The 22681-nt window shown below is 44.7% G+C and overlaps 1 protein-coding gene and 1 non-coding gene across 9 annotated transcripts in view; both read left to right on the top strand.

Moving 5' to 3' along the window:
- Window positions 1-1324: 1324 nt before the first annotated feature.
- SPOCD1 (SPOC domain containing 1) overlaps window positions 1325-22681 on the top strand; it is a 40520-nt gene continuing 19163 nt past the window's right edge. For 3 of the 8 annotated variants that reach the window (XM_036834924.1, XM_036834916.1, XM_036834904.1), the window contains exons 1-2: window positions 2474-3115; window positions 13249-14442. In XM_036834924.1, coding sequence (XP_036690819.1) covers window positions 13288-14442 — 1155 coding nt within the window. In that variant the 5' untranslated portion in view covers window positions 2474-3115; window positions 13249-13287. Of the gene's footprint in view, window positions 1359-2473; window positions 3116-13248; window positions 14443-22681 lie in introns of those variants that run through there. The other 5 variants (XM_036834969.1, XM_036834959.1, XM_036834933.1 and 2 more) reach the window with 4 other exon arrangements.
- Window positions 9537-9608, top strand: TRNAK-UUU. The gene has a single exon. It is a non-coding gene; the product is annotated as a tRNA-Lys (tRNA).

Raw genomic sequence — 22681 nt, 5'->3', positions numbered from 1 at the left:
TGTTCCTCTGAGCAGCCCCCAGAGGGAGAAGCTGGCTCGTTCCCCATCCACCGTACCAAGGGCATCAATTCCCGGCTCCAGAAGGACCTACTCCCCAAGGCTGCAGTTCTATTTTTAGCCTTGAATCCATCAATAAACAGAGCCTGGCAGAGCAGGCAACTTCTGGCTGCCTGATATTAGTAAGAAGAGAGACAGGGACCATTTATTAAGTATTTTCTGTGTGCTGGGCATTATGCGACATGCTTCACATGGATTATCTACTGAAATCTTTACAACATTCCTGTGAAATGACTACTATTATCATCATCATTTTATGAGTAAGGAAAATGAGGTTTGAAGAGGTTAGAGAATTCGCTTGAGGTCACATGGCTGATAAGCTGCAGAGTCAGGGTCCAAATGCAGATTACACCCAGGTTTGTGGGACTCTAAGTCCATGCTCTTTCCAACCTGGGAGTCTCCAGATAAGAAAGCCTGGCAGAGGGAACAGCACAGGCAAAGGCAAGGAAGTGTGAAGTGCAAGGCCTCTTTGGGGAACAGTGACTAGTCTAGTGAGATTTGGGTTGAGAAGGAAGATGAGGCCAAGGCCTAGAGCAGGGCAAGATTCTGTAAGATCTTGAATCCCAGGGGGTTCTGGATTCTGGATTCTGGAAAGATTGTGAGTGGAAGTGTGATATTGTTATGTATGAGCTTTAGAAGTAGAGGATGGATTTGAGGGAGAGACTGGGACTACTCCCACTACTAATAGTGGTAATAGCTTCCGTTTATTGAGCACCTACTATGTGTGTTAGGAGTATTAGGGGCATCTCATAAGTTATCACCTAATATACTTTGGAGGGCTCATTCAATGGTAGCTGTTTGGAGGCTATTATTATTTCTCTTTTACAGATGAGAAAACTGAGGTATTGAGAGGTCAAGTAACTGCCCAGGGCCACTGGGATTGGAATCCGAGTCTGGTTGATTGCAGAGACCTTGATGCTACCCTGACCAGATGGGAGGGCAAGTAATAAAAACAGTTTTAGGCAAAAGGACATTTATCTAAAGTCCAGGAATGAAGAAGATAAGGTAGGTTGCAAAGATCATAGAGAGGCAGAATTTTTATTTTGTTTTGTTCTTTAAATAAGTTTATTCACACACAATAAGGACAACAGTTACGTCACTACGGTTACAAAGTTTTCTGGGGCCGGAACTGGCAGACAGACTCATCCAGGGGAAAGGGCATTGTTTCTGCAGGGCAGTGGCTGGGGAGGGAGGAAAGGGCAGGGTCCAAAGTTCAGGTGTGTCCAGCAGCTTCGAGGTCCCCCATGGTCAGAGGTGCAGCCGGGGCTCAGGATGTGGAAGCCCAGGAGCAAGAGGCAGGGGTGAGTGAAGGGGGATGGGTCACTCTGAGTCTCAGCTGCATCTGATATCTGACATCAAAAGTCTCCAAGGAGATAGGAAATATACCCGTCCCCTGACACACATACAATAATGGGGGTATGTCAAATGTCAAAGGGACATAGGAGCCAATTGAAAGAGCTCCCGGTGACCAAAGCGGGACCAGTTTGAGTGACAAAAGAAATAAAGTAGCATTGGATTACAACCCAAAGTGTACAGTAAATATCCATGAGTCCTTACGGATACAAATAAATGATTGAATAAATGATGTAAATAAATGATTAAGAAGAGACAAATGTCCCATGTGGAATTCCAAATAATTGATGTAGACATTCCGCCCTCAGGGACGCGGAGCATAACCCCCCACTGCTTAAGTGTGGGCTGCACACAGTGACCGCCTTCCTGAGTACAATGGTGGGGGGCAGGGGGGCACAGAGTAACTTTTTCAGTGGAGAAACCTGGCAAACGCAACCTCGGCCAGGTGATCAAGGTCGACAGTGCTAAGTAGTCATGTTGATAACGACGTGTGTCCATCAGCAGACTTCGGCAGGGTGCCAGCAGCTTTGCATAAAAACAGGCATGTCCACCTGCAGCGACCACAGCCCGGGGTTACTGCTGACTGTGTCTGTCCACGACCCTGTGGGATGGGGATCAGGAGCCCTGGAGCATCTGGCCATTGATCGCCTCAGCTGCTAGGAGCTCAGAGGCACGGGAAATCCAGTCCCTTCAACCATGGCCCAGGTCTTAGAGGGGGAGCCGGGTTCAAGCAGCATCTTGGCAGGGCTCTGTCAGAGGCCCAGCAGTGCCCAGCAACCTTGACTGGGATCCCTGGCTACAGAGTTCACAGTGTCCAGTGGCATGACCTTGAGTCAGAGGAGCAAAAGTGCCTAGAGGAGGTCCCTGGGGCTGGGGTCCAGGCAGCTGGCAGCCTCAGCAGAGTCCTGAGATACAGTGGTGTATCTCCACCTTCAGACGAGACCAAGCCTCAGGACGAGGAGCTGCATACTTGTGTTCTGGAGCCTCTTGCCTGGGGCCCAGAGGGTCTGCTTCTGGTTTTCCAGTTCATGAGTCAACAACCTGGAACATGTCCTTCAGCAAATCAGGGAACCTGGGGGGCGGAGCGATGTTGAGCCAGAGGCCCGTCCAGGCCGGGCTCGGTGGAGGGTACAGCACGGTGATCTATGAGCGAGCAGCCCCGCTGCCTTCTGCTGAAGATCTCTGGGGCTGGGGCGTGCAGTGCACAGCAGTACTGCTGCTGCTGGCTGGCAGGAGCTGGTCTGGAACTGGCCGTGCAGGGGGTGCCTCCGGGGAAGCTTAGTTCCCAGTGACTTCTCCCTCCAGGGGCTCGCCTCCTGGCTGCTCAGTGTGGTCCAGATCAGTCCCTTCATTCCCTGGGTTCCACAGCTTGTGAAGCCAGGTGGAAGAAAGTGCACAAAGGCATCCATGGAAAATGAACTTCGTCCTCTCTGGCCCTCCCCAGCTGCTGGAGAAGCCAATTTACAAAAATCAGCTCATCTCAGGGAGTGAAGACTGAGCTTCCCCCTAGATGAATCCATAGTGGAATCCAGTGTGGTAGCCAGAGGGAAACAGCAGAGCCAAGGCCCAGCCTGTTGAGTAATTGCCTGGAGGGAATCCTGCCAGATGAGAGCTGCCTGGTGCCCCAGGAAGGCCCCCAACCCTGGGAACTGCTGGGAAAAGCAGAGGGAGAGGTGGAATTGATAGATCTTATGGCTGATGAGAGGTAAGTCTGACTTCCAGGTTTCTGGCTGGGAGGACTCAGTGGATGGACCCCAGGACACTGGGAGGGGGATGTTGGAGGAGGACCAGGTGGGGCAGGAACCCAGCGTGGGCCACAGCGGCTGGCTAGAGGCTGGGAGTGGAGATGGCGCCTCTTGGGCAGGGAGGACAAAGCCCTTTGTGTCAGGACTCCACATCTACTCACTCGGCTGGTGCCCAGCCAGGAAGGCCCAGCCCCGGAGCCCTCAATCAGTGGCAACTTCCCTGCCATATGAGCAGCACCTCGGCCTCCTCCATCAGCACTCTGTCTCTCCCTGATTCTCAGGAGCCCCTTTGTTTCTTCGCATCTGGGCTCCAGGCCTCAGCTCTCCCCATCCCCTTCCCTTCCTCCGATGCATGGAATTTCCGGCCCTGCAGCCCACTCAGCCAAGTGTCACCTCCCAGCTTGCCAATCTAGACTGGGCCTCAGACACTTTGGGAGGGGGAAGGGAGGGAAAGAACCACCAAGTGTTGAGTAGCTACTGGTCTAGGTGCTCCTCACGTCACTCTGCCAGGTGCATTGCCGCCCTCTCACTAATGGCAGCCCTGGGATTTGAACCTACATCTGGCTGGCTCCAAAGTCAGTGCCCTTTGCACAAGAGGAGAGAGCTGTACTGCCCACATGCTCTAAATACTGAGGCAGCCCCTTGCTCCTGCATCTCCATCATCCCCTCTTCCCTGCTTCCTTCTCACTTGGCTGTAAACTCAATGCTCCCTTTTCTGGAAATCCTCTCCCCTTGACCTTGCAATCCTCTCCTTCCTTTTGCTATCAAACCGCCAGCTTGGTTCCCTTCTGTCACCCCACCCCTTATCCCTCTGAGTTTTGATCAACTCAACCCTCACCTCTCACCCGCACACCCACCCCCGCCACTCCTGCTGGAGTCACCAATACCCCCCGGGGTTCATGATGGGCCCTTTCTTTCTTTTTTTTTTTTTCCCCATTATGGTTTATTACAGGATATTGACTATAGTTCCCTGTGCTATACAGTAGGGCCCTGTTGTTTATTTTATAGATAGTAGTTTGTATCTGCTAATCCCAAACTCCTAATTTATCCCTCCCCCACCCCCTTTCCCCTTTGGTAACCATAAGTTTGTTTTCTATGTGTGTGGGAGTCTGTTTCTGTTTCGTAAATAAGTTCATTTGTGTCATACTTTCAATTCCACATACAAGTGATATGCTGGGCCTTTTCTTAGTCTTTATATTTCCAGGTTCTTCTGTAGCAATTGACACTCTCTTTTTTTAAAATTATTATTTATTTTGGGCTGCGCCGGGTCTTAGTTGCGGCATGCAGACTCTTAGTTGCAGCATGCATGCGGGATCTAGTTCCCCGACCAGGGATCGAACCCGGGCCCCCTGTATTGGGAGCACAGAGTCTTACCCACTGGACCACCAGGGAAGTCCCAGGCAATTGACACTCTCAACAGATAAACTACTCCTTGAAAAAATAAAAGATTTGTTTTTCCTTAAAAATGTAAAGGAAATATATGCCCCCCCCAAAAATATTTATCGCAGGAAAGAAAGAAGAAGGAGAGAGAGAGAGAGAGAGAAAGAGAGAGGCAGGCTACTAAGAATTAGAAAGTGTTCATTAACCCAAATGAACTTATCTATGAAACAGAAACAGACTCACAGACATAGAGAACAGACTTGTGGTTGCCAAGGAGGAGGGGGTTGGGGGAGGGATGGATTGGGAGTTTGGGATTAGCAGATGCAAACTATTATATATAGAATGGATAAACAACAAGGTCCTACTGTATAGCACAGGGAACTATATCCAATATCCCATGATAAAATATAATGGAAAAGAATATGAAAAAGAATGTATATATATGTATAAATGAGTCACTTAGCTGTACAGCAGAAATAAACACAACATTGTAAATACTTCAATAAAATAAAATAAAAGTAAAATAAAAAAAAAAGAAGTGGTCATTAAGAAGCGAGAAAACGGGACTGTTAGGATGCAGAGTCATTGGGTTTCTCCCACGTTGGTGGTGAGAGTGTAAGTTGGCACAACTACTTAGGAACACAGTCGGGCATTAGTGTGTAAACTCCAACATTCACCCATTCTATCTAGTAGTCGCCTCTGGTGCCAGTGTCACATCCCCTTAGTTCACCTTTAAGCCACAGCTGTAATCCCCTTCCGCCCAGCTCAGGACTCACGTGTGCTGACAGCTCCCCACACAGCATAGGTACACATTTTTCTGTTTTCTGCCCAGGGTTTTCTCCACTGGGTGGCTGGGGGTGGCAGCACTCTGCCCATCCACAAGCACAGCTAGAAACGTAGGGAAGTTAACATCCCGGGGGCATCCCTTGATCAATGGGGCTCAGGAGCCTGCAGATAAATGCCCCTGCTGTCCATCCTTCAGGCCCACAATTCTGGGAACCAGCCCCTAGCAGTCACCTCAATATTTCTCCCTTATGTTGTATTTTCCTCCTTCCCTGTCTCACTCTCTCCTGCTTCCTGGCATGACTCCTCAAATAAATTATCAGCATCCCTTTTGTCTCAGGCTCTGCTTTAGGGGACCCAAACTAAGACAACTGTGACCCAGCAATTCCACTCCTATCTTCATATTCAAGAGATAATCTTACCGTGTACATCAGGAGATACAAGAATGTTCCTGTTGGCACAGAAGCACTGGCAGGAGAACAGACACAGAAATTCTAGAATAACATACGATGGAGTATTATACAGCAGTCAAAATGAATGCGGTAAGGTTAAATGCAACAGTCTGGATGGAATTTAGCAACATAATTTTGAGTGATAAAAGTATATCACCAGGGGGACTTCCCTGGTGACACAGTGGTTAAGAATCTGCCTGCCAATGCAGGGGACACGGGTTCAAGCCCTGGTCAGGGAAGATCCCACATGCCACGGAGCAACTAAGCCCGTGCGCCACAACTACTGAGCCTGCGCTCTAGAGCCCAAGAGCCACAACTACTGAGCCCGCATGCCGCAACTACTGAAGCCTGCGCGCCTAGAGCCCGTGCTCCACAACAAAGAGAAGCCACCACATTGAGAAGCCTGCGCACCACAACGAAGAGTAGCCCCCGCTCACCGCAACTAAAGAAAGCCCACGCGGGGCAACAAAGACCCAACCCAGCCAAAAATAATTAAATAAATTAAATAAATTTATATATTAAGAAAAGTATATCACCAGGGGCTTCCCTTGTGGCGCAGTGGTTAAGAATATGCCTGCCAGTGCAGGGGACACAGGTTCGAGCCCTGGTCTGGGAAGATCCCACATGCTGCGGAGCAACTAAGCCTGTGAGCCACAACTACTGAGCCCACGTGCCACAACTACGGAAGCCCGTGCCCCAGAGCCCGCGCTCCATAACAAGAGAAGCCACCACAGTGAGAAGCCTGCGCGCCGCAACGAAGAGTAGCCCCCACTCACTGTAACTAGAGCAAGCCCGTGCGCAGCAACAAAGACCCAATGCAGCCAAAAATAAATAAATTAATTAATTAAAATAAAAGTATATCACCAGATATCACACTCCACATGGTACCCTTTTTATAAAAATTGAATACTAGAAAAAAATATACCTTTGGGAAATAGATATAGATTTGATAAAACTACATAAAAAAGAAAGCAAGAGAACACTGAACACAGGATTCAAATTCATTTTGGGTGGATTGAAGTGTGGAGGACCAGACTGTAGATGCAAGTTCTTATCAGTGTTTTATTTTTCGTATTGGGCAGTGGCTCCATGGATTGTTTTATATTATTAAAATAAATACATAAATTCATAAGCAATTTAAGGGAGGCCTTGTATGGACCAGTGATGAGAATGTGTACTATATACTCAATGACTATGATAAACCTAATTATGTATTATATTATGTTTGTAACTTTTCTGGGAGCCTAAAATTATTCCAAGAGAAGTGACTTATTAGCAGGGGGAAAAAAACCCTCCCAGAAACCAAAATACTCTTTCCTTGGAGTTGGACTTGAAGTTGAACTACCAGCTCTACTTCTCTCCAGATCTTGCATGATCCTAGGGAAGTTACTTCACCTACTTGAACCTCAACTTTCCTCTTCTGTAAAAAGTGAATAATGATGCCTTATAGAGCTGATGAGAATATTAAATGAGATAATATACAGAAAGTCCTGACCCATAGCAAATGTTCAATAGATATTTTCTAAAGAAACCATCTGACGCCTGGATCCTGTCTGCATCCTCCCATGTGGTTACTCCATCTCTAGTTTCACTTCTATGGGTTTAATGCAAGAAGCATCCGAGAGGAAAAAAAAAAAAGAAAAAAATCCTGGTGATAAATTGAAGTAAGTATTGACCGTAAAAAAGTTAAAGAATAATTTTATACGTCTTCAAAGAAAGGGAAAAAAGGGTGAAATTAAAATAGCAAAGAAATGGAGATGTTTTAGGAGGGGTGAAATCATGTTAAAGGAAATTGTCTTACTTGGGAGAAGAATAAAAATGTCAATGTAGACTTTCTTGGATAAATATAAATGAAAGTTCATATGTTATAAATGTAAGGGTAACTGTTAAAGACTAGAAGTAGGAAAATATAATTTCCAATCTGGTGGAGGAAAATAAAGGGGGTAAGTATAATTTGACAAGTCCTAAAGAAGGCAAAAAGGAATAAAAAGAAAGCAGAGAATTTGCGATAAGAAAGCATAAAGAGCAATGGTAGAAATAAGACCAAATATATCCATCGTCCCAATCATATGAATAGGTAAAACACACTAATGGGAGACAAAGAGGCTCTGATTGGATTTCTAAAGCCTAACTATATGCCGTTTACAAGACGAATAGTGAAAAGCAAAACTACACATAAAGGTTGAAAATAATAGAAAAATTACACCAGGTAAATACTGACTGAAAGGCAAAAATGTATTCATATTAATATCAGAAAAACTGAATTAAAGCAAAATAACATTAATAGGAAGAAAGAAGAACATTTGACACTGATGAAAGTTATAATCTACCAAAAAGATTTAAAATTATTTATGAATTTGTATGCACTTTAAAAAGTGTTTTGAGGTATATAAAGCAGGAACGTACTGAAGTAAAGGGAGAAATTGACAAGTCTACAATAATAGTGTGAGATTTAAAAACACACCTCTCAGAAATTGATAGATCAAGTAGATGAAAAATTAATATATTATAGAGGAAAATGTGGAAGGACTCACTTGGCATCTATTCCCACACCCTAGTGTGCAGAGGATGGAAAGCTAAAAACTGTTTCCCAGAGTCTCTCACAGCTAGTGTTCCAGATGTGGATTAGTTTCCACCACTTGGTGCCACAGTGCAAGATCTAGAAGGTGGATGAGAGGCAGAGATCATTGTCCTTTTCCTTGGGCTGTTATTGCTTACAAGCACAATCCTAGAGCCATCTAGTTTTTCTGTGTCAATGACTGGCCTCTGGTTCTGTGAATGTTAGGAAGCAGTGTCAGTGTTGGCAGTGCTTGTGTCCCACTCTTTGGCTTGTTACAACAGTGTATCGTAAACGTGGTTCTAGGGCTAGCTAGCATCCCAGAGACGCAACCTCAAGTGCACTCCTACAGCCCTTCCAATGACTCCGTAAAAACTTAATGTTCATTTTGCTTAAAATACCTGGAGTGGTTTCTCTGTCTTGTGCACTGAACGCTGATTTCTACAGATTCAGATTGCTATAGATTACTATGGATTTGAAAACGTGGTTATAAACCTTTAATATATAAAGAGGCAAGAAAAGCTTACACCATTAAACTGAGAGTTTACATTATTTCAAGCACACAAATATTTTTAAAATTTATTTTATTTTATTTTTATTTATTTGTTTATTTTTGGTTGCATTGGGTCTTTGTTTAGGTGCGCGGGCTTCTCATTGCGGTGGCTTCTCTTGCTTCGGAGCACAGGCTCTAGGTGTGTGGGCTTCAGTAGTTGTGGCACTCGGGCTCAGTAGTTGAAGCACACAACAAATATTAACGGCTCACAAAGGAAATCTTAAACATTTCTCAAAGTCAACATTATATACCGCTTTATCTCATCACAATGCAGTAAAATTACATTTATTTTCAATAATAACAGGTAGCTTTAATTTTTTCATTTATTTGAACCCTAAATGCACCCATAAACTTCTAAATTATCCATGAATAAGAGAGTAAATTATAACAAATTATAAAATTCTTATAGCTGAATGACGAAAAAGCATCACCGTTACCTATGAGGGCTTGTAGGATGCAGCTAAAGAAGTACTTAGAGAAGAATGTATAGCATTAAATGAATTAATTATGAATAAAAATAGTTTTTAAAATGAGCTGAAGGTTCAGGTTAAGAAGGAATTAAAAGAACAATAGTAAACCAAAGGAAGTTGAAGAAATCAAGTAATGAAAGAAAGAGCAGAAGATAAGGAAGTAGAAAATATAATGACAACGGAAATTCCCTGGCGGTCCAGTGGTTAGGACTCAGCACTTTTGCTGCTGGGGCCCAGGTTCAATCCCTGGTTGGGGAACTAAGATCCCACAAGCTGTGTGGTGCGGCCAAAAAAAAAAAAAAAATATATATATATATATATATATATGAATAAATATATGTATGTATATATATAATGACAACAACAACAAAAAAACAGAGATAACAAGCAAAACAAAAGTCTAATTCTTTGAAAAACACCCTAGAAAGACTGATCAGGAGAGAGAGAAAGAGAACAAGCCCAAATAAACATTATTAGGAATGAAAAGGGGAATATAACTCTGATACAACATAGATCTTTTGAATCATGGAATACTATGGACAACTTTGTGCCATTAAATTTGAAAACCTTGATAAAATGGACAAATTTTAGGAAAATATAAATTACTAAAATTGTTTCAAAAACAAATAGAACTGAACAAACCAATAGTCATTTAATAAATCAAAGTAGTAGTAAAATGTCTCATTCACCAAATGGCACCATATAATTTTCCAATGAATTTCACCAAATGTTATAAGGAGTAGAAAATCTAGGGACTTCCCTGGTGGCCCAGTGGTTACGAATCCGCCTGCCAATGCAGGGGACACGGGTTCGAGCCCTGGTCCAGGAAGATCCCACATGCCGCGGAGCAACTAAGCCCATGCGCCACTACTGAGCCTGCGCTCTAGAACCTGCGAGCCACAACTACCGAAGCCCGCGCGCCTAGAGCCCGTGCTCCGCAACAAGAGAAGACACCGCAATGAGAAGCCCGCGCACCGCAACGAAGACCCAACGCAGCCAAAAATAAAATAAATAATAAAAATAAGTACATTTTAAAAAATGAAATCGGGATAATAACAGTATTTACCTCTTAGACTTGGTGTAAGAATTAATATAGGTAAATTAAAAGAGGTAAACATAGGATTAATATAGGTCAAGGATTTAGACCAGTCCCTGGCTTGAAGTAGCACTATTTGTATTAGCCACCATTGTCCTTTTATCCTCTATGCCACGTGGTACCTTCACTCCCCCTTTCTTTGCCCAGTGATGGGAGACATCCATTATCTGAATGGACCAGAATAACAGTCCACTTTGTCTTAGGGGCCCTGGTCCACGTCTCTGCCATCATGGCCAGGACATTCCATAGTGGGAGGTCATCTCACTCCAAAAAGTTTTTTCTTTAGAGCAGTAATTGTGGTCATTGGTGACATCCAATCTCAACTCTTACCTCATTTGTGACCCTGGCAGCCGTATCATAAGAGTTTTCAATATGGATCAAACTACAACTTCCTTTTTTTTTTTAATTAAAATTTATCTTCTAGAAGAGTTTTAGATTTAAAGGAAAATATTGAAGATTAGTATAGAGAGTTTTCATATACCCAGCACTCAGTTTCGCTCACTAACATTTGCTTTTTTAATTCAACATTATGTCTTTGAGATACATCCATGTTAATCTACATATATCGAAATGTATTCATTCTAACTGGGTGTAGTAATTCATTAACCTGGAAGCTTCTCAGCCTCACATGTCACAGGTTTAGTGCTGGAGAATTCCATCTCCCTCTCAGTGAGGTCTATCAAATCCCTGGTTCTGAAATGAAAGTATTTACATAGTCATAATGATATAAATGTCATTTGGTTTTCAATGTTAAGAAATACATACAGGCAAAGTATGGCAAACTGAATTATGTTTACAAGAGAGAATGTACATGCTAACAACCTTAAAGCAAAAGTTAAGGTTGAGTTGATGGAGGAAGGCAGAAGCGAGGAGGGGAAATCAAGGGAAATTATTCATTTCACAAGGAGAGTCAAGAGATACAATCTAAAGAAGAAACAGACATTTAAGACTATTATTTAAACTGATACAGTTGACCCTCCATATGTTCTGGTTCCAGATCTGGATTCAACCAACCTCAGATGGAAAATATTTTTTAAAAAATTTCAAGAAAGTCCCCAAAAGCAAAACTTGAATTTGCTGGGCACATGCTAAATATTTACACAGCATTTACATTCTACGAGGTATTATAAATAATCTAGAGATGACAAAGTATTTGGGAAGAGGTACATAGGTTATATACAAATGCTGTGCCATTTGATATAAGGAACTTGAGCATTCGGGAATTTTGGTGTGCTTGGGGGTTGGGGAACCGAATCCCCCATAAGAGGGAAGACTGTAACAGCAACCAATGAAAAAAAAAAAAAAGGGCTTCCCTGATGGTGCAGTGGTTGAGAATCCGCCTGCCAATGCAGGGGACATGGGTTCGAGCCCTGGTCTGGGAAGATCCCACATGCCGCGGAGCAACTGGGCCCGTGAGCCACAATTTCTGAGCCTGCGCGTCTGGAGCCTGTGCTCCGCAACAAGAGAGGCCACGACAGTGAGAGGCCCGCGCACCGCGATGAAGAGTGGCCCCCGCTTGCCGCAACTGGAGAAAGCCCTTGCACAGAAACGAAGACCCAACACAGCCAAAAAAAAAAAAAAAAAGATAAATATAAAAACAAAAACTGGGAGGGGAAAGGGGGAAAGGAAAGGTTGATTAATGAAATCACACAGCAGGTAGTCAGTAGATACTGTTAACATTAATAAACCAAGTAATAGAGGCATGAGTATATTATTCATCATTATATGAATTTTAAAAAAAGAAAGAAAGAAAGAAGGAAAGAAAGAAAGGAAGGTTGCTTCCAAGAGTTGGGGAGTGAGACGACATTTTTAGCTTTTTATTTCTAATCTCTCTGTTGGGCATTGCATCGGGTGTGCATTTTCATCTATATGAATTATATTTGAGATAACAATAATTAAAATAAATAATTGAGCAAAACTCTAGATCTGATTCTGACATTCCTCTAGAGGTTCAGGCAGTTTCAGTAACTCCCCATCGCCTTATGATCAAGTTTAAACTCTCAGGCAGGCAGGCAGGCAGGCAGGCATTCAAGGTCCTTCGTCACCAGGCACCTCCTCCGGGAAGCCCTCGGTGGGGGAGAGCGCCCTCTGCCGGAACAGGGACGCCAGCACGCATGGGGTACCGCCATTTGCGTATCAACAGACTCCGCCCCCATCCCTACCTCAGGGCTGCCCGCCTCACGTGTTCTCAGGCCCTTTACAGTTGGGGGTGGAACCCCGAGAGGTGGAGCCCAGAGACCCCAGGTGAGAGCGTGTGGGCCGGTGGGGGACTGCCGGGTCAGGCCTGGGAACCTGATTGGAGTGTCTATCAGACCAGTCCCGATGTGAGGCGGGGGGCGGTCAGGGTGATGGGAATTAACTTCATTAGTGTCTGCTTGGTTCACAGTGGTTTAGGGCTGGGCTTTCTGTTGGGGAGAGAATCCCGGCTCTTCCACTTCTTATCTGCGCGTGTCCTTGCGCAAGTCACTGAATTTCAGTTTCCTCACCTGTGGCTGCCAGCATGAAATGAAATAATGCACAGAAGTAACTAATTAATAAATGATAACTGCTGTTATTATGGCCCATTTAAGCAAAAGTGTGAACTCTCAGAGAGGGGAAGACCTTAAAGGTGGCCGTAGCTCAACCCTGCTTGGAGACAGGCCTCCCCTCCCTCACCTGGGGTGCTTACATCAGTGGTACCTGGGTGCCCTGGAGGTGCCACCTGTAAGGGCGGCTGCCTCCCAGGTTCCCACTGGCCTGGTGTCCTGAGTGGGCTGGCGGGTCAGACTCTCCGTGATGAAGTCCCTTTCTGTCTCCTCACAGGGCCTGCCTTCTGCTGTGGGCCCCTGTCGGTGGGCAGACATGTCTCAGGAGGCAGCTGGAGAGGGCTCCAGCACAGAGGACCCCGTTCTCAGTCTCCACAACAGCTGTGGGCCTTTCCAGGAGGATATGGAAGAAACCAGCTCCGTGGTAGGCCTGGCGCCAGACCTGCCAGGAGAGAGCTCTGGGGCCCCAGTTTGGGTGGGCAGCAGGAAGAGGGTCCTCAGGGAAGAGGCTCATCAAGATGCCAGCTCCCAGGTAGTGGGTGCTCCTGGGACTAGCCTGCAGGCCGAGGTGGTCCTGGGGCTGCAAGCTATGGGAGAGAGCCAGGATTCGGTGCCCGGCCCCAGGCTCCACATCCAGCCGCCCACAGTGCCTGCCCACGGGAGGGCTCAGGCCTCCAAGAGACTCCAGGTTACAATGCATGACATCTTAGCTGGAAGCTGGCCCAGGAATCTTTGTAGTGCGTCCGTGGGAACAAGAAAGAAAAGCAGGAGGTCTGAGGCCCCCTCAGAGGAGGAGGAGGGGGCTGATGGCTTCTTGTGGCTTGGTCAGAGCCCTGGTGGGGACAAGCCCCAGTCTGTGGGAGACTCCCCCCAAGGTGCTGATGTGGAATCCTTGGGAGGCCCTTGCAGTCCTCTCTCTTGCAAGGACACTGGGTGTGGGCCTGGAGATCCAGGTGGAAGTTGGATGAGCTATGCCTCAGGGATTGAGAAGTTTGAATATTTGCCCACTGCAGAGGGCGGGACCCAGCCAGGCAGCCCCTGTGACCCTGTCAGGTCCCCACTGCCCAGTGGAGGCGAGTCCCTTCAGCCAGCTGCCCGGGATTCTCCACAGAGCCCTGTACTGTGCCTGGGAGTGTCCGGAAAGGCTTCCACAGAGCAGAAAGAAGCCAGGCACATCGTGGGGCCTGGCGGTGGTGATGGCCCTGCCACCTCACACAACCAGGAGGAGTTGGAGGTCAAGGCTCAGCCAGTGTCTGGGAAGATGCCAGGACAGGGACTCGCTGCTGCCCTGCAGCCTGTAGCCAGCAAGGCTAGCTCAGGCCCATCCATGGGGCGGAGAAGATCCAAGTGTGCTCAACAGTTGAGCAGGGGCCCGGTGCCCCATGCCCAGGACCAGGGCACTGACAGATGCCCGGACGACTCCAACCAGGACCAGGCAGAGGAATCCAGCCCAGGAGGCTGCCCCAAACTGGTAGGTTGAGTCTGAGAGGCTGAGATAGGAAGGGCATCATTATCTTTTGGAGTCAGTGAGTCCTGGATTGAAATCTTATCTCTGCCCACTTCCTTGTTGAGTGACCCTGGAATATTTTTTAACCTGTTTCCTCATCTGTAAAAAGGGAATACTAATTCCAATTTAATGGGGTTGTTTTTTTTTTTTTCATAATATTTGCATATAACCTACACACATCCACATCCTATACTTTATTTTTTAAAATTTATTTTACTTTATTATTATTATTATTTTTTGGCTGTGTTGGGTCTTTGTTGCTCCGCACAGGCTTTCTCTACCTGCGTGCGGGGGCTACTCTTTGTTGAGGTGAGCGGCCTTCTCATTGCGGTGGCTTCTCTTGTTGCGGAGCATGGGCTCTAGACGTGTGGGCTTCCTTAGTTGCAGCACGGGGGCTCAGTAGTTGTGGCTCACGGGCTTAGTTGCTCCGTGGCATGTGGGATCTTCCCAGACCAGGGCTGGAACCCGTGTCCCCTGCATTGGCAGGCGGATTCTTAACCACTGTGCCACCAGGGAAGCCCCAATGGGGTTGTTTTGAGCAGCAGTCCCTAACCTTTCTGGCACCAGGGACCAGTTACGTGGAAGACAATTTTTCCACAGACCAGGGTCAGGGGATGGTTTTGGGATAATTCAAGTGCATTACATTTATTGTGCACTTCATTTCTATTATTATTACATTGTAATATATAATGAAATAATTATACAACTCACCATAATGCAGAATCAGTGGGAGCCCTTAGCTTGTTTTCACTTGCCACTCACTAATAGGGTTTTGATATGAGTCTGCAAGAAATTGATTTATTATGGTCTCTGTGCAGTCAAACCTCTCTGCTAATGATAATCTGTGTTTGTAGCCGCTCCCCAGTGCTAGGATCACCGCCTCAGCTCCACCTCAGATAATCAGGCATTAGATTCTCATAAGGAGTGTGCAACCTAGATCCCTCGCATGTGCAGTTCACAGTAGGGCTCACGCTCCTATGAAAATCTAATGCCACTGCTGATCTGACAGGAGGCGGAGCTCAGGCAGTGATGCGAGCATATATATGCAGCAGGCAGAGGAGGTAGGAAGGGCATACTAGGAAGAGCGCAGAGCACATGCAAAAGTACAGAGACAGGAGCAATGGGGAGCGGCTGTAAATACAGATGAAGCTTCGCTCGCTCAGCCGCAGTTCACCTTCTGCTGTTCAGCCTGGTTCCTAACAGGCCACAGACCAGTTCCCCTCCGTGGCCGGGGGATGAGGACCCCTGGTTTTGAGGGTTAAATGAGATGATGGTGTAAACTAACGTGCCTAGCATAAGGCACAAGGTAAATCCATTTATGTTAAATTTGCTTTTCCTTGAGTGTTATAATAGCCTTATGAGACAGGCATTAGCCCTGTATTTCCAGATGGGGAAACTGAGGCTCAGAGAAGTTATCAAACTTCTCTAAGCTCACACAGCAAGGGAGGCAGTGCCTGGCTGTGTTCCCTGTATTCACTGCTTCCCTTTCCATTGTTCTTTTACTGATAGTAATATTTGTCATTTTATTAATAATCATAGCTAACATGTTTGTACACCAAAGGCAGAAGATGGCATTACCTGTGTTTGATGTATATTTCTCACATAGTTGAATTTTTCTTATTTAAGTATTTGATTTACAATATCATGTTAGTTTCAAGTGTACAGCATAGCAATTCAGTGATATATATATATATATACATATATATGTATATATATATTGTTTTTCAGATTCTTTCCCCTTATAGGTTATTACAAAATATTGAGTATAGTTAGTTCCCTGTGCTATACAGTAGGTCCTTGTTGGTTATCTATTTTATATATAGTAGTCACATAGTTAAATTTTTATCACATTGATTGAATATGTATTATGTGCTAAGTGCTTTTGGTTTAGTCTTCACCTGAAGCCCAGAGAGGTAAGGTTACAGGCCCAAGGTCCCACAGCCGGTAAATGACAGAGCAAGGATGCAGACCCAGGCAGTCTGTCTGGAGAGCTTGCTGGACTGCTCGCTTGTGCACATTCCCTGCTAGGATCACAGCAGTAATAGCAGCTGGCCTGCCTACCATGAGCTGGGTATATTCCCGAGCTCTTTATCTTCCATCTTCCTAACAACCATACGAGGTAGATGCTAATGATGTATACCCATTTTAATGTTGTGGGCACTGAGGCTCAGACAGGTAAAGTGACTATGTCAAGACCAAACAGCAAATTAGTAGAACTGGGATAGGAACCAATGAGCTGCCTGTGTGATTGACCGCTATTTGGTACTATAATTACATTAGAAGTGCTATTACATTGTCTTTGCAAACATCACTCAAAAACATTAATTTTTAATAAAAAAACGAATATGTGTTTTTTGTAGAAAATAAGGAAGAAATAAAAATCCCCATAATGCCAACATTCACAGCTATCTCCCGTTGACATTTTTTTTTGTAATTGCAACAAGTTTTATTAATAACGTCAAAATTCTATTAGAACCTAGTATATGTTAAGTTATAAGATACAGTTAATATTCTTTTTTTTAACATCTTTATTGGAGTATAATTGCTTTACAGTGGTGTGTTAGTTTCTGCTTTATAACAGTGAATCAGCTATACATATACATGCATCCCCATATCCCCTCCTTCTTGCGTCTCCCTCCCACCCTCCCTATCCCACCCCTCTAGGTGGTCACAAAGCACGGAGCTGATCTCCCTGTGCTATGCAGCTGCTTCCCACTAGCTATCTATTTTACATTTGGTAGTGTATATATGTCCATGCCACTCTCTCACTTTGTCGCAGCTTACCCTTCCCCCTCCCCGTGTCCTCAAGTCCATTCTCTATGTCTGCTTCTTTATTCCTGTCCTGCCCCTAGGTTCTTCAGAACCTTTTTTACTTCACTCTGTATGACAGCCTCGAGGTCCATCCACCTCACTACAAATAACTCAATTTCGTTTCTTTTTATGGCTGAGTAATATTCCATTGTATATATGTGCCACATCTTCTTTATCCATTCATCTGTCGATGGACACTTAGGTTGCTTCCATGTCTTGGCTATTGTAAATAGAGCTGCAGTGAACATTGTGGTACATGACTCTTTTTGACTTATGGTTTTCTCAGGGTATATGCCCAGTAGTGGGATTGCTGGGTGGTATGGTAGTTCTATTTTTAGTTTTTAAAGGAACCTCCATACTGTTTTCCATAGTGGCTGTATCAATTTACATTCCCACCAACAGTGCAAGAGGGTTCCCTTTTCTCCACACCCTCTCCAACATTTATTGTTTGTAGATTTTTTGATGATGGCCATTCTGACTGGTGTGAGGTGATATCTCATTGTAGTTTTGATTTGCATTTCTTTAATGATTAGTGATGTTGAGCATCTTTTCATGTGTTTATTGGCAATCTGTATTTCTTCTTTGGAGAAATGTCTATTTAGGTCTTCTGCCCATTTTTGGATTGGGTTGTTTGTTTTTTTCGATATTGAGCTGCATGAGCTGCTTGTAAATTTTGAGATTAATCCTTCGTCAGTTGCTTCATTTGCAAATATTTTCTCCCATTCTGAGGGTTGTCTTTTCGTCTTGTTTATGTTTTCCTTTGCTGTGCAAAAGCTTTTAAGTTTCATTAGGTCCCATTTGTTTATTTTTGTTTTTATCTCCATTTCTCTAGGAGTTGGGTCAAAAAGGATCTTGCTGTGATTTATGTCGTAGAGTGTTCTGCCTATGTTTTCCTCTAAGAGTTTTATAGAGTCTGGCCTTACATTGAGGTCTTTAATCCATTTTGAGTTTATTTTTGTGTATGGTGTTAGGGAGTATTCTAATTTCATTCTTTTACATGTAGCTGTCCAGTTTTCCCAGCACCACTTATTGAAGAGGCTGTCTTTTCTCCATTGTATATTCTTGCCTCCTTTATCAAAAATAAGGTGACCATATGTGTGTGGGTTTATCTCTGGGCTTTCTATCCTGTTGACATTTTGATATATGTCCTTTCTTCCATCTTTTTCCTATGCATGTATATCTTTTCTTTGCCTAGAAAGGGGATCACGCATGTCACAATTTCTTTTTTAATTTTTTAAAATTAATTAATTTATTTGTTTTTATTTTTGGCTGTGTTGGGTCTTCGTTGCTGTGCGTGGGCTTTCTCTAGTTGCGGTGAGCAGGGGCTACTCTTCATTGTGGTGCACAGGCTTCTCATTTTTGTGGCTTCTCTTGTTGTGGAGCACGGGCTCTAGGCGTGCGGGCTTCAGTAGTTGTGGCACGTGGGCTCAGTAGTTGTGGTGCGCAAGCTTAGTTGCTCCACAGCATGTGGGATCTTCCCGGGCCAGGGCTCGAACCCATGTCCCTTGCATTGGCAGGCAGATTCTTAACTACTGCGCCACCAGGGAAGCCCCATGTCACAATTTATAACTTGATTTTTTAGGTATTAAAAAAAATTGTTTTACAATGAATTTGTTAACACAGAGTGAGGAAATCCCTTTTAATGCCTCCCGGCCCAATTGCCCTTTGTCTGCTGTTAATGCTTAGCATCCTTCCAGTCTCCTTTTTATAACTTCTATACATATATGAACATCTGTATATTGAACATCTGTATATTGAAGGCACCTTTTTATATATAAGTAGGCTCATGCCATGCCTCATTGTTCTGGGACTTATACTTTAATTTTCAAGTGCTTTAGTATTTGAAGGTGTTTCCCAGTTGGTACATACAATTTTGCCAAGTCTGTGCTTTCCCTGAACCCTGCATCATAGCTGTCTACAGGCACTGCCAGGACCAGAGGATGGGCTGGGCCTTCCTCTTCTCATTTCCGACCACTGTCATGTAAGTTAAGAGCACAAAGCTCAGAGGCTGACAGACAGGCATTCAGTCCTGGCTTTGCCCCTCTCTGAATGTGACCTAGGCAAGCGGCCTCACCTTTCTGAGTATAATTTCCTCATCTGCAAAATGGGGGTATTAAAAGTACTTACCTCATAGGGCGGTGTGAGGAGCACATGAGATGACACATGTGTGTGTTCAGTATTTAGCATAGTGCCTGGTATAAGAAAAAACTAAAAAGTGTTACCTGTTATTGATGTATACAATTTTGTCCTGCTTTAAGGACTGCCGGGGTGAACACCCCTGTGCATCTGGCTTCTCCCCATTTCAGATTACTTATTTGGGCCAGATGCCCGGAATTGGAGTTCCCGGGTCTGCAGTGTTTTGAGGGGGTGTTTGGGCTTGGCGGTGGAGCCAGTTCCTGCCCACCTTGGCCGGAAGAAGCCCACTTCTGCTCTCTCCTCCAGGCCCCATCCTTGACTCTGCGGCACAGCCCATCATCCCACAGCTTCCCAAACAACCCGTTGCCACGGCAACTGGTGCCAGCTGCCGGAGAAGAATTGAGGCTGGGCTGTGACAGGGACGGGCAGGTGGTTGAGGACAGGGCTGAGTGGGGCGTGGGCAAGCGTGGGCATAGTGCCCAGCTGGTCTGCATCCCCTTTGAGGGCCCTGGCACCTTCTCCTGGAGGCAGCTTGGCTCGTGTCAGGGGCAGATAGACAGGTTCAAGGTCAGGCTTTGCTTCTTACAACGGAGTGACTTTAGACGAGAGATGTCTCTTCTCTGAATCTTAGTTGCCTCCTCTATGAAATGTGGGAATCAGCTGGGCCCCAGAACTGCTGGGAATCTGGTATGAGCGGCTGGCTGTGTTGTGTTCTTTTGGTTTGAGATAGAGACTCTTAGAGGGGGGTGGGGAAGTTGGTTGAAGCGCCATTTTCTTCTCTATTTGATCCCCACGGTGGTCAGTTAGGTCTGGAGCCACTCAGTGGATGGGATAGCGGGGGACATGGGGAGGGCAGCTCTGGCAGTGTCCCCTGTTCTGCCTGTCACAGCTCGGGAGGCACACAGCTCCTCCGGCCCCACCTAGGCTCCCACACTCAGGTACCCCGTCTGCAGCTATGAAGCATCAGGAGTTGTGTGAGGGAGGAGTGTGTCTCCAGCAGATGGACAGCCTAAGAATAGCTCTTTAAGTGCTTACTGTATACCAGGAGCTTCACGTAGGTCATCATCTCATGTTTAATCCTCACAAAAGCATGAAAAGTCAGTGTTAATACCCTTGTTTTGCTGATTAAGAAAACTGGGATTCCGAGAAGCTAAGTGACTCACTCAAGGTCACACAGTAAGTAAGTGCCTGTTCAATTCCACTCTGTGCACTGAGCCAGGATGCTAAAGGCCTGGCTAAGGAATTTAGATTTTTATGGGGCTTTATTTGTTCAGCAAACAGGGGGTGCTCCTCCAGGATCTCAAAGTCCAGTGTGGGGAGACAAACAAGTAACCAGAGTTGAGATTCAGATTGACACCTAGCAGATTCTGGATACCCAGAGAGCAATTGAGTCTTCCCTAGGGAGGGGTGGGCGGGAGGGCTTGGAGGTAGGGTAGGGCACAGGAGGGGGCTGTGGGAGCTGCATCTGGGCAAAGGTAGTGGGTGTGCAGCAGGCAGAGAAGGTAGGAAGGGCATACTAGGAAGAGCACAGAGCACATGCAAAAGTACAGAGACAGGAAGCAGCTTGGAGCATTGCAGGAGCAGAGCAGTAGGTGGGGTAAGGTCAAGAGGGGAGGAGGAAGGTGGGAAAGATCAGCGAGGACAACATTGCTTAAAGGGAAATGGAGAGACTGAAGTCTGGTCAGGTATCGGGAGGGACTTTCTCAGGGGCAGGAGCCAAGGAATCTTAACAACATCAGAGTTTATAGAGAGAGCTTGCTGAGTTCCAGGCACTGTTCTAAGAGTCTTGAATAATGATAATGATCCTTGCATTAACACTATGAGGTTGATACTTGTATTATCCCCATTTTACTGATGAGAAAACTGAGGCACAGAGAGGTTAAGTAACTTCCCAAGATCACACATATCCTAGGTATTGGCAGTAAGTATCCTATTGCACGAATATACCACAATTTATTTATTCCTTGACTCCACGTGGACATTTGGGTTGTTTGCAGTTTTTTGCTGTTACATATGGTGCTGCTATGATGAACAGTTTTGTATGTTTCTTGGTACATATGGGCAAGAGTGGCTCCGTGGAATATTCCTGGGAGTGGAATTGCTGGGTTATAGGGTATACACGTATTCAACTTTACTTAAACAGTGCCAGATGTTTTCTAAAATGGTTGAAAATAGTTTGTACTCCCACCAGCAGTGCAAAATTCCAGTAGCTCCACATCTTTACCAACACTTGATATTATCAGACTTCAATTTTTGCCAAAATAGGGATATGCTATGACGTCTCAATGTTGTTTTAATTTTCATTTCCCTATTACTAAGAAGAATCTTTGCATGCATTCTGGTCATTTCTGGTTAAGTCAAGTCTTGCCAAAACAATTTTTTTGGTTTTAACTTTTCCTTACTGATCTGTAGGAGTTCTTTATGTATTCTAGATACTCTTCCTTTGTCAGTTATATGTTTTGCAAATATATTCTCCCAAAGTGTGGTTCATATTTTGCTTTCCTTATGGTGTCTGTTGATGGGTAGAAATTCTTAATTATTAAAAATTGTTTTATTGTGGTAAAATATACATCACAAAATATACCTTTTAAACCATGTTTAAGTGTACAGTTCAGTGGCATTAAGTACATTCACATTGTTGTGCAGTCATCACCACCATCCATCTCCAGAACTTTTTCATCTTCCCAAATTGAAATTCTGTACCCATTAAGCAATAACTCCCCATTCTCCCCTTCCCCCAGCCTTTGATAACCACTATTCTACTTTCTGTTTCTATGAATTTGACTATTCTTGGTACCTCATATAATTGAAATTGTACAATATTTGTCCTTTTGTGACTGACTTATTTCACTTAGCATAATGTCTCCAAGGTCCATGTTGTAGCATGCATCAGAATTTCATTCCTTTTTAAGGCTGCATAACATTCCATTGTATGCCTTTACCACATATTGTTTATCCATTCAACTGTTGATGGACATTTAGGTTATTTCCAACCTTTTAGCCATTGTAAATAATGCTGCTATGAACATTAGTATACAAATATTCAAGTCCCTGCTTTCAGTTCTTTTGTGTCTATACCCAGAAGTGGAAGTTGAATTGAATTGGAATTAAAAAGAGGTAGAATTGCTGGAGAAATTCTTAATTTTAATGTATCCTAATATGTATAATCTTTTTAAGGAATTTCTTTCCTATCTCAAGGTCATGAAGATGTTCTTCTATGTAGTGTTGTGTTTCCTTTCACACTTAGGTCTATAAT

This window comes from Balaenoptera musculus, chromosome 1 (assembly GCF_009873245.2).
Source record: "Balaenoptera musculus isolate JJ_BM4_2016_0621 chromosome 1, mBalMus1.pri.v3, whole genome shotgun sequence".
Classification (NCBI taxonomy): domain Eukaryota; kingdom Metazoa; phylum Chordata; class Mammalia; order Artiodactyla; family Balaenopteridae; genus Balaenoptera; species Balaenoptera musculus.
Note: the sequence above shows the minus strand (reverse complement) of the source record. Positions and strands in the feature narration are given on the sequence as shown.